This window comes from Nematolebias whitei, chromosome 23 (genome assembly GCF_014905685.2).
Source record: "Nematolebias whitei isolate Nwh7 chromosome 23, NemWhi1, whole genome shotgun sequence".
Lineage (NCBI taxonomy): Eukaryota > Metazoa > Chordata > Actinopteri > Cyprinodontiformes > Rivulidae > Nematolebias > Nematolebias whitei.
The window spans coordinates 6,371,658-6,383,594 of NC_056520.1; the positions used below are offsets into that span (position 1 = coordinate 6,371,658).

At 40.3% G+C, this 11,937-nt stretch overlaps 1 protein-coding gene across 1 annotated transcript in view; it reads right to left on the reverse strand.

Annotated features, from left to right (window-relative positions):
* The window catches only part of LOC119429023 (rho GTPase-activating protein 6), a gene marked incomplete in the record, with an annotated part of 63,462 nt that overhangs the window by 10,232 nt on the left and 41,293 nt on the right, over window positions 1-11,937 (reverse strand). The window contains 1 exon segment of the mRNA XM_037696740.1: window positions 4,493-4,564. Within this exon segment, the coding sequence (XP_037552668.1) occupies window positions 4,493-4,564 (72 nt within the window).

Genomic DNA, 11,937 nt, shown 5'->3' on the forward strand with positions numbered 1-11,937 from the left:
ACCAGTACATATCTATCCCTAAACGTAACCATTACCTATACATATCTAACCCTAAACCTAACCAGTACCAGTACATATCTAACCCTAAACCTAACCATTACCAGTACATAGCTAACCCTAAACCTAACCATTACCAGTACATATCTAACCCTAAACCTAACCATTACCAGTACATATCTAACCCTAAACCTAACCATTTCCAGTACATTTCATCCCTAAACCTAACCATTACAGTACATACCTAACCCTAAACCTAACCATTACAGTACATATCTAACCCTAAACCTAACCATTACAGTACATATCTAACCCTAAACCTAACCATTACTGTACATATCATCCCTAAACCTAACCATTATAGTACATATCTAACCCTAAACCTAACCATTACAGTACATATCTAAACCTAACCGTTACCAGTACATATCTAACCCTAAACCTAACCATTACCAGTACATATCTAACCCTAAACCTAACCATTTCCAGTACATATCATCTCTAAACCTAACCATTACAGTACATATCTAACCCTAAACCTAACCATTACCAGTACATATCTAACCCTAAACCTAACCATTACTAGTACATATTTAACCCTAAACCTAAATATTACCAGTACATATCTAACCCTAAACTTAACCATTACCAGTAAATACCTAACCATTACCAGTACACACCTAACCTATCCTCAATTCACACCTTAGTCTTAAACCTAACCTCTAACCCACCAACAGCACATGTCGTTATGGGACCCAGACTTTGGGCCCCATAAGGAGCAGTTGGTCCTCACATTGTAGTATAAGTTGGAAAAATGAGCCTTACAAGGTTATATAAACAAAGACACACACACATACACAGACATATGCATTCATCCTAAATGTAATTCCGATGGCTTTGCAGTGTAACATGTAGTGTTTCACAGATTAATTCACAGCCAAACCCCTTTAATTGAGATTGCACATGTATCAGAGGATTTCTGTGATTCCCATTATCAAGGCCTATCTTCAAAGCATGGGTCTTTTCATTCAGACCCCTGTTCAAAATGAGCACATATGTGCAGCAGTTATCTCACCGTTCATAAAACTTGACCAAGAGATCACCAAAAGAAACAGCTTCCCCTCCATAGCTCAAAAGGATCAGATGTACCTATATTTAATTTTCTCTTGGAGTTCCCAGTCCTGTCTTTTTCTTCGAAGGGGGCTCAGTTTAGCCTCAAACACGCAGACAATTGAAAAACGTATTGCTTGTGGTGATTTTGCAGAAACCTAAGCTGTAGACTTGTTTTGGTGATGAACATTTTTCACTTAAAGAAAGACACGAGGCATGCAATAGAGCAGACCTGGGCATTTTAAGGCCCGCGGGCCAGATACGGACTGTTGGGCATCCCTGTCCGGCCCGCGGCCCTCCATTCAAAAATAAAAACTTATTTTACACGCCGCGTGTTTTGAGTGAAACCGCAACTTTCTCTCTACGGTTCTGCTGTTCATTTACACACCCGAATCCGGAGTATTCTCAACCCACCTCTCAGAGTGGAGGTTTTTGGCTGACCGCCTGCTGATAACATAAACATCTCCCGCTGAGGCTTTGTTTTAAATCACATGCGCACACACGTGCACTGACAGACAGCATATTTCTATCAACATGGCGGCGGACACACTGCTTTCTGAACTACGATTGATGGAATATATTTTTAATCTCGTAGTTAATCTACGTCTGAATCGAGCTGCTGTGACCGACATCTGTGTTGGAAGATACACAGTCTGATCCATTTCTAATATCGCTGTTTATAGAATGAGGCAGGCGGATATTTTACACGTTGCGCTGCACTATAACATACTTAAATGTGCTAAATAATAAGTTTAATAATAATAAACAGTAATTATGTTAGTGTGAGATATATAATGAAGCTATCTGAGCTTTCACCAAGCCTTCACCAAAGTTCTCGAGGGGGGCAGGGTGTGACAGCCGAAGCTTTTCCTTAGTTTACACATATCCCAGGAGAAATTGGATGTCAGCAAGTTTTCAAGGCCAACCAGGGGAGTCCGATTCAAATAAGCCAGAATTGTTGATTTTTTTTTTTTCAGGCAGACTGTTTTTTCTTGTCAGCCTTGAGTCCTGCTAGTACTTTCAAGATCCAAAATGGCCAGATTAATGGGCATTCCACTGGTCCGTGCTTACAAGCCCCCTCCCAAGTTCGTCCCCAACATGCTGGCAATTCCCAGAAGCCTCAGGTGGCCTGCGATTCTCACAAATCGCTTGCATTTTACAGTTTAGCTCATAAATCAGCTGATTTTGAGCACTCAAAACACAAACCAAACCTTCACACAGATTCTGCAGTTTTGCCATGGCCGAAACTGCTGCCGCCATCTTCCTTAATAGCTGATAACATAGGAATCCGCCGATGCCAGAAAGCAGAAACCCTGCTATCACGAGCCCAATTATATAAACGTCTTTGGCGTCCTCCTGAGACAAAACATAAAGACACATCGGCTCCAAACCTCCCCACGGATCCATGACATATCCTGCCGCGTGAGTCTCAGCGGGGCATGTGGGCTCTCCAGGACCCTGTCGCTTTGTTGAAACGATTTTGTCGATTGTGTTGAAAGTCCAGCTGACCTGATCCATGACAGTTGTTTTCGATTCGGAAGATGTATAAAATAGGAGCTCCGATACACAGGACAGAGGGCAAAAAAAAGCAGGAGAAGAACAGGAGAGGGAGAGGAGGCATCCACATTTTGACAGATTTTTGAGCGCTGTGTACCACATAAAATCGGTTCGAGGTCAGTAAGCACAACCAGAATTAATACATAAAGTGCACTGGATTATAAGGCTCACTGTTGATTTTTGAGAAAATTAAAGGTTTTTAAGTGTGCCTTATAGTCCAAAAAATACAGTAGATATTTTATGTAAAACATTAAGCAAAACGTTAAATGTAATATTTCATCTGTGCTTAATTTATGAGCCTTCTTTGAAGGTGTAGAAGGCCCTGACGGTTCCCCGCTGTAGGAGTGGTGAGGTAAAATTTACTCTGAGTTGCATTGTGGAAAATGTATCCTTGACTGTTTTGTAAAAGTTAATATTTGGAAAATTCTGCAGGAAGTACCCCAGGATGCACAGGAAGTCTTATTTGCTGCTGCAAAATAATTAAAAAATGTCATGAATAACCATGGAAAGCTAAATGCACAGTAGTACAGTATATAGTGGGCAGCTGCGGCTCACTGGTTAGAGCAGTCGTCCTCCAATGGGAGAGTTGGGGGTTCGATTCCACCAGCAGCCACATGCTGAAGTGTCCCTGGGCAAGACACTGAACCCCTCACTGCGTCCGATGTGTGTCCCATGAGTGCATGAATGAGTCTCTACACATTCACATCATCTTTATAGAGATGTAGCAGAGTGCTGTATGAATATATGTGTTTTAGGTTCAGGGCCCAGATTTTGTTGTAAAGAGCTTTGAGTGTCTTGATTACCGTATTTTTCGCCACATAAGTCGCGTCTTTTTGCATAAATTTGCAACTCCTGAGAAGCGACAAATATACGTTTCCCCATATTTATAACCCAATTTTTGGCTGAGATCTGACAATTTCATTCATTCTGACATGGAAAATATTGAACACTACCACCTGCAGCCGCTAGAGGGCCCTCAAGTAATATGGCAAGCCAATTGTCTTATAAATAAGTAAAAGTGGCTATTAATGAGACACTTGGCTTGCCATATAGAGCCACCTTCGTCTCGCTCCGGAACTCCTGGAGCAAACGTCAAATCAGCTTCAACTGGGACACACCTTTACTATAATGTGGAGCAAACAAATCATTGTATCCTGTTAAATTCTTGTTGAAGTCCTCCCGTGCACGTTTCCGCAGCCGCCATTTTGGCAGCCAATCGATTTTTGGCACAACACCGGCCCACTTTTCTGGGTGGTCAGCGGTGACGCATAATAGATGCAACTTATACAGCGAAGTGACGTATTTGTTTTTTTCCACTTTATTAGACATATTTGGACTGATGCGACTTATAAAATACGGTAGAGGCGCTATATAAGTACAACCCATTTAGCATTTATAAAGGTCTAAATGACAGTGCTCGCTTGTTTGTGTTGTTTTTGTTGTTGATCTAGTCAAGTATAAACTATCTTTTCAAACTGAGGTTGTTTAAAGAGCTATCTACAACAGATAAGATAGTAACTGTTCATACACTCTCCACAAAACCCCCATTTAAAATATAAATCCCATTTTCTTCTCAAAAACTTGCTTTGCTTTGAGCAGTACAGTGGTTACCTTTCATAGCCAGTCCCCCCTAACAAGAAGTCCTACTTAAGCTATATATAAACTCCCAAAGCCAGTAAACAGATTCTGTTTTTACAGCCTCACTATTAACCTGCCTGAGGGGTGGAGACGCTAAACTGGCCCTTTGTCTCACATCAGCACAGCAAAAAGGAGAGCGATGACAAAAACACACCATCGACCGAAACCTGAGTGTGTTTGGAGAACTCACCTTTGTCCTTGCTCTTTTCTTTTCCGAGGGAGTCCAGCTTCCTTCTCAGAGACTTTTTCCTCTTTTGTCCATCTGTGCCAAAAAAAAATAAAAAAGGAAATAAATCGTGTGAAATTAGTGGTTCCCATATCAGCTGTATCTTATCTAGCTTTTTTATTTATTGGGGACTGCCTAGTATAAGGCAGCACCTGTTATTGATTCACATGACTAGGGTTTCGTAACTTTATTGGGGACTGTCTAGAAAGGCAGCCACCTATGTGTCTTGCGCTTCTATCAACTTTAATGCGGCCCGAACCGCAATGTGTACTCCCACAAATCTTATATCAAAACGACAGGCTCATCACCGTGATGTGTGCTATTACTTTTACTGGCATTTTGAGTTACCATGGCAACATAATTTGCAAACAATGATGCCATTTTTCTCAGTGGGAAAAATACTGACAGAACTCCTGACGGCTTTTAATTGCCACACTGAGGTCACATGACTTGGGATTGAAGAAGTCTGAATAAAACACGAAGTTTTGGAGCCATTTTGGATCAAGGTGGCCGCCGCAGCTAATGCAGAAAAATCTAAATTCACTATAACTCTGTTATTCTTTCACATAATAAGCTGAAATTTGGTGTGGTCATAGCTGAGTGAGTTGTTATACACTCCTATGCAAATTATAAATCCAAGATGGCCACCTTATCTTAAAGGGGGAAAAAAGATACTTCAGCTATTTTAAAATATATTGAGCTGAAGTTTGGTGTGGTGGTACTTGACAGAGATGCAAGATGGCCCTCAAATCTATTTTAATATGGTTATAACTTGGAGATTTTGAGTTATTCCGCTGAAATTTGGTGTATTTGTAGCTGAGAACAACCCCAATAGACTATGGTTTTAAGTCAAAAATCCAAGATGGCCACCTAAGCTAAAAAGGAAAAATACTACAAATCAGCCATTTTTAGAGATATAAAGCTAAAAGTGCTGAGTGTAATGCCCAACAACACATAGTACAGTTAAAACAAACATTTAAAATGGCCGCAACATGAGAGTTGCAGTCAAAGTTTCTCCAGTAACTTTCTAGTTGTAGTTTTTATTCAGACAGTTAGGTGTATCTTTTTATTAATTAAGAAATATTTCAAATTTTGATGCCTAAAAATGATAACCACAGATCTGCTTTGCCTGGTGTCTTCTCTTTAATCATTATAACTGACAAGAAATACACCTCCAGGTGAAAAACATCAAGAAATTTGACAGCAATCGGTTGTTTTACTGCTAACAAAGTGCATTGCATTGGAAACTTTGAGTTTGCATTAGAGGAAGTGTCTGTCAGTGCTCAGCGTGATAAACGACTCTTGGATCTGCTGATTAACCGACAGGAAACTGGGAAATGTGGGACACGCAAACGTTGCGTCTCGAAACTTTTCGTCTGTCTTTTAAAACCTCAGCAACTTTTTATTAAATGTAGCAAACAAACGTCGATATTGAGCAGAAATTTGGTGAGAGAGTAGCTGAGACTCATCCCCAACACAGACTTTGTGCACCAGCTGATGATGTCATTGGTTTTTACAACGTTGCCATTAACCATTGGAGTCAGCTTTGTCTATCTGTGAGCAAAATATCTTATGGATGTATTTGAAAGAAACTTTTAGGAAACTATTATATATTGTCCATTTGCAAAATATCTTATAAACCACTACACCTGTTTTATTCAAACCCTTGGGCTGTCGTTGAATGTCCCTGCAGCTTTTTGTCAATAGCCAACATAAAATGGCAGTACCTTACTCAAATTTAACAATCAACAAGATGTCCAATATCTGCTGAGGAATTTGAATAGTGACTATTTGTAGTTTTTTAGATGTTTTTCAAGATTTTGGGGGATTTGAATTGAACAGAGAATGCAAGTAAACCTTAATGCTTATAGTGCAAGATAATCACGTGGGTATGAGTTACATCAGGCAGTGCCGAGTGATGGATCCTGGTGAGGGGAGGGAGTATTTTAGCCAATACCAGGTGCAATGAAAGAGCCAAGGGGTGGCCAGTGGTGGCCTTGGTCCACCATAGCTTAATCTTTGTCCACCCCAAGGACCACCCTAATCATTTGAGGTAACTATGTTTTTAAGAAATATAGAAACTAGAAAGCACAATTTCCTCAAATGATATGGGTGGTCAGTTTAGATATGTATGGAGGTGGCCATCTTGGATTTTGACGTGGCAACCCTATGACGTTCTTACACCTAGATGTAGCCAGAGACCAAAATGGAAGTCGGCAAGTTGCTTATTTTTGAAGTAATCCAGCTTACAAGATGGACGGACAGACAGTATTTCCAATTCCCCTACTTTGCTTTGTGATGCGAGACGGAATTGTAGCATTTAAGTGCGAACTGGTAATAGCTAAGAGTAAATGTGAGCACATACAGTACTTTGAGCACTAACATCCACTTGCACTATTGTATGGGTTCTCACAAAACATCATTACATCATCACAAAATGGTCTGAAACTCTGGCATGAAAGGCGGCAGGTGATGTGCATAATTTTAAGGAAAGCTAGGCGTGCTGCTGGTGTTTGAGCCATAAAAAAATGGTAAGGGTGTGTGAGAGATGCTGTAACTGAAAAAACTTTGGGGATGGGGTCCAAGAAATGAGCAGAAAGAAAAGCAGATGTTGGGGCGGAGAAAGAGGGGAGGGGTTGAAGCTGAGATAGGAAATGGTTTGGATTTTTGACAGATGGCTCCCAAAGCCGTACGGAAATCCCCCAAACCTCCACGCTCCCCAGTTCAACACTAGATCGGTTTGTGACACAAGCCAATAAACCTTTGCTGCCTTTCCGTCTCATCGCACCTTTGTCCCATCCCTCCTTGTTCATCTTGAAAGTGCTTCTTGTTCTTGAAGAGACGCCTGAAACCTGACGCCCCCTTGATGCTCGGAAAATATTTTTTCAAGGCTGAAAAGCAACACGTTAGCTCAAAAAGCACTCGCAGATGCTCACAGACTCGTGCATTTGAAATATTTCCTTTGCTAGCACATGGCAGCCGTCACGGGCTCTGGAATTCATAAGCAACACAGACAAGTACGTCTTAAATCATGCTGGGGAGAGGTTTAACCTTCAGTTGGAATGCAAGGAGCTGAATAATCCATTGGCTGCACTGCACTGCTGCTATGGCACCCACTCCACTCCAGTGTAGTGGAACAAACACAGCTCTCCCCGTGCATGATGTGGATCTGTGTGAGCATGGACTGACTGCACCAAAAACAAGACGTCATTTCAAGAGGAAAGTTGATTTGAAGTGGTTGAACTATTGATAAAATATTAGTCTTGACTGCTATTTCTGCACATTGAAACAGCGCAACTCTTAAAAGTTTGGGGTGTCTAAGGCGTATGTGTCAAACTCAAGGCCCGAGGGCCAAATGTGGCCCTCGATGTCAACTTATCTGGCCCCCAAGATGATATGTGAAACATCAAATACTTCTATCTCTTGAATATTTTCAGTAATCCTTGATTATGATGTCGAAAGCACAGCAGAGAACATCAAATGAGACCAATCAAACTCTTGTTGAGGAAACTGCAACCAAGAGAAGATGCTGAGTATCTAACTTGAGTTCATGTAGATTCTGAAACTGGCTCTTAGTTTGAAAGAGGTTTTAATTTTGGCCCCTTTTGTAAGTGGGTTTGACACCCCTGGTCTAAGGTATTTGTGTCAGCATGCACAATCTGTTGGGTGAAATTTCAGTAGGTAGAAATAATGCACTGGTTTGCCAATGTTTTTTTTTTTAAAGTCAAAAACCAATAAAGAAAAGCTTTCAAGATGCTTTCACTGATGTCGATGAAAGAATGTTCATCGCCAAGGCAGAGGTCATACAACATCATAGCACGGCATAAATCAGACATGACTTTTAAATGCAGTTATCAAAAGATAATCAAGTGTATTTTAAGAGAAGTTGAAATGTTTTTAAAGGGATAGGCATACCAAATGTCAATTTAGGTCTAATTTGCGCTGTTCATCAAACATCTGTTCTTGAATTGACTCATGTCGAATCAAAATCTTTCACAGACATGTCCTTTGATAAACGGGCAGTAGTGACGAGAACTATTTCAACTTTGTAAAGCCACTTCATAGCATGGTGGTGCCGTTGGTAGAGCTGATGCCTCTCAGTGAGAAGGTCGCCAATTCGATCTTGGCTGGGGACCTTTCTAGGTGGAGTTTGCATGTTCTCTTCATGCATGTGTGGGTTTTCTATGGGTACTCCGGTTTCCTCCCACAGACCAAAAACATGCATGTTAGACTGGTTGGTAACTCTAAATTATCCCTAGGTGTGAGTGAGAAAGAGAATGGTTGTTTGTCTCTATATGTCCCTGTGATGGACTGGATACCTGTCCAGAGTGTCCCCCACCTCTCGCACAGTGACTACTGAATATGGGCACCAGTAACCCCCTCGACCAAAAAAGGAAGAAGTGGGTAGAGATAATGGATGGATGGATATACTTTGGCAGTTTAGGTGTGGTTTGACATACTGGTAATCAACGTTATACACCAAACTTGAGGTGTCAACCTTGTGATTCTTGACAACCTCAATTATCATCTTTGTCTTATCTCGTTCTTTTAGCTATTTCTTTTTGGGGGGGTTGCCACAGTAAGTCATCCTCTTCCATCTCGCTCTGTCCTCTGCATCCTCTGTCCTTACTCCAACTACTTCCATGTCCTCTCTAACTGCATCCATATATCTTCTCTTTGTATTTTTCCCTGGCAGCTGCATTTCTAACATCCTTCTACCAATATACCCACTGTCCCTCCTCTGGACATGTCCAAACATCTCAGTCCGACTTCTCTAACTTTATCTCCCTGTTGTTCTACCTGTGCTGTACCTCTGATGGTCTCATTCCTAACCTTATACATCCTTGTCATCCCCAAGGTGAACCTCATTCTCAACAGTTCTTTCTGAAATTGTCTTGATAATTCTACTTTTTTTCTATCCATGGTTAATGATAATGGCCAGTAAACGGTAATGGTTTCTCTCATCTCTTTGTAACCTATTTTCACAGCTTACAATAGCACAGAAATTTGACATTTTGCATAGACAGGATAAGCATTCCACCAGCAATGTATGATGAGTCTGTTGTTTGTCCCCCATGTCAAACTGGAACTTTGCTAATGTTAGTTGAACGTACCCTCAATTTTTTGTGTCCTTTTAGGTCCCTCGTTAATACACAATATTTCCTTTAAGAGTGTTTTTGTTCCTCTGCTTGTGGTTAAATTTGTAGTCCTTTGATATTTGTAGGACACCACTGGAATAGGAGTTTTAATTTTGAACATACAGCTTTTGGAACACATATTCCTTGCGGTCACTGCTTTCAACTGTCTGCAAAAAGAACAGGTGAAACTTCGAAGACCAGTCTGTACAACCACATGTGTCATACAGACAATGCAATTCAGTAGGAATTTGACTGGATGAAGAATTTTGAATTAAATCTAAGCATTTCCACAAAAACTGTAAAAAATAAAATAAATAAATAAATACAATCACCAAGTCACTATATCCAAACCAGTAGAATAGAATAGAATAGAATAGACCTTTTTTGTCACCTGAGTACAACATCCACATGTGGTGCGAATGACAAATAAATCTCTCTGACTGTCTAAATTTGGGCTGTGTTGATAACTTTCCTCTGAGCCACTGTGCAGCTGATATCACACATTGATGCAGTATGTTAAGTTGCTGTCTATGGAGCATCGGTAGAAAGACACCAACAATCTCTGGGTGATGTTCCTCCTGAGCACTCTCAAGAAGTAGTCTCTGGCTACAGTCTCTGGCTCCCCTCAGGGCTGTGTGTTGAGCCCCCTCCTGTTCACTCTGCTCACATGTGAATGTGCAGTGCCCCCTTTAATGGAGGCTGAGAACCAAGGACATAGAAGCAAAAAGACTGCTTTTTTATAACAACTTTTGGTTTTATAAACCTTTTTATTTAACCACACAGATCTAACTGATTTTCATAAATGTTGCATGTTCGTCCAATCAGCAGTGACTGGGTCTTACTGAAAGGTCACCTTAAAGAAAGAGGAGTTAAACACATTTCATATTGCGATGTATCACTGCAATGTTCAATATTGAGAATTTTTATGCTTAGTACGTGTCAAGTATGGCCAATTATTACAGTAGAACATTTTTTAAATCAACAAATGTGCCCTAGATGAACAATTAAAAGCCTTTCAGCCAACTTGAAACTAGGACTGCACAATAATTTGAGGAAAATGTATTGTTGATGCAATTTTTTGTAAGCAACACCTGTATAGATGATGGCTTGGACTGCATTAAATCAAAAAAAATTTATGTTTTAAGTGCCATGCATTCATGTTTTGCATGTCAATATTTGGTCGATATGATTGACTCCCATTGCCTTTGACGTCCACGCCTGGTTTAGATGATCATGGCCTAGATGCTAAAGCACATGGAAAATGGTTTTAGCACCATATTGACAGAACTGAGCGAAAGGAGGGAGAAAATGGATGGTTTGTCACAACTTGTCATCACAACATGCAACAGCATTGCAATTGCTTGTTCTAATGATGTACCCTACTTCACAACATATCAAATAGTTTCTTCTCAGCAAATATCCTACCTACGTTATACATAAGAAATACCTTTATTTAGGACTCAAATCGTAACCTAAAAGTGATTTTGAGTATACACACCTTACCCAAAAATTGAGGGTTAGTAACTTGCAACAGTTGGTTTACACCTTACATTTAAACTTTTTCCTTCAGTGCTCTGGCCTAGTGCGCTGGATTTAGATTGATCGGTATAACTGGTTTGTAATGTTTTCTAAAGGAAATGTTTTTTTTTTTTTTTTTTTTTTTAACCTTTTTCAATGATTAGGACATCTTAAAAGTGAACATGGTGACTCCACCCAGCCATGGCTACAGAGGAACAGAGTCATGTGTCACAATGAGGAGGGTCAAAAGATACCATTGTCAAACAGGAAGCACCCTATCCCTCATGTGGAGTGTGGTTTACAACTAAATTCATGTGTTGAAGCTTTTCCAAGCATAACCCGTATGTGACTTTTCTTAAAATACCTTCGAAGCTTGACAAGAGGATGTGGTCAGAGACTCAACTTTATGGGACACTTGAAAGTATCTGCACAGGCCTACACAGTAAACTGGGTTGAGGATATAAAGCGAGTCGAGCATGCAACATAAAACGGTTCAAGAGTTAATAACAAATGTGTTCCCTCACAGTTAAATGTTCGAGTCTGAAGTATGTTGAGTATCCCACCCATGCAGAGTTCCCAAATGAAATAAATTATGTAACACTGCCTCATGTCTCTAGTGTTGGTTAAAGACAAAAACAGCATTCCTTAAAGAATGGCATATCTCCCACTACCTTTTATGTTGGAGTTTTAGACCAAGATCATTTTCTGTTTTGGTTAATCCTTCAACAAAACCAAATGTTATAATTAACCATA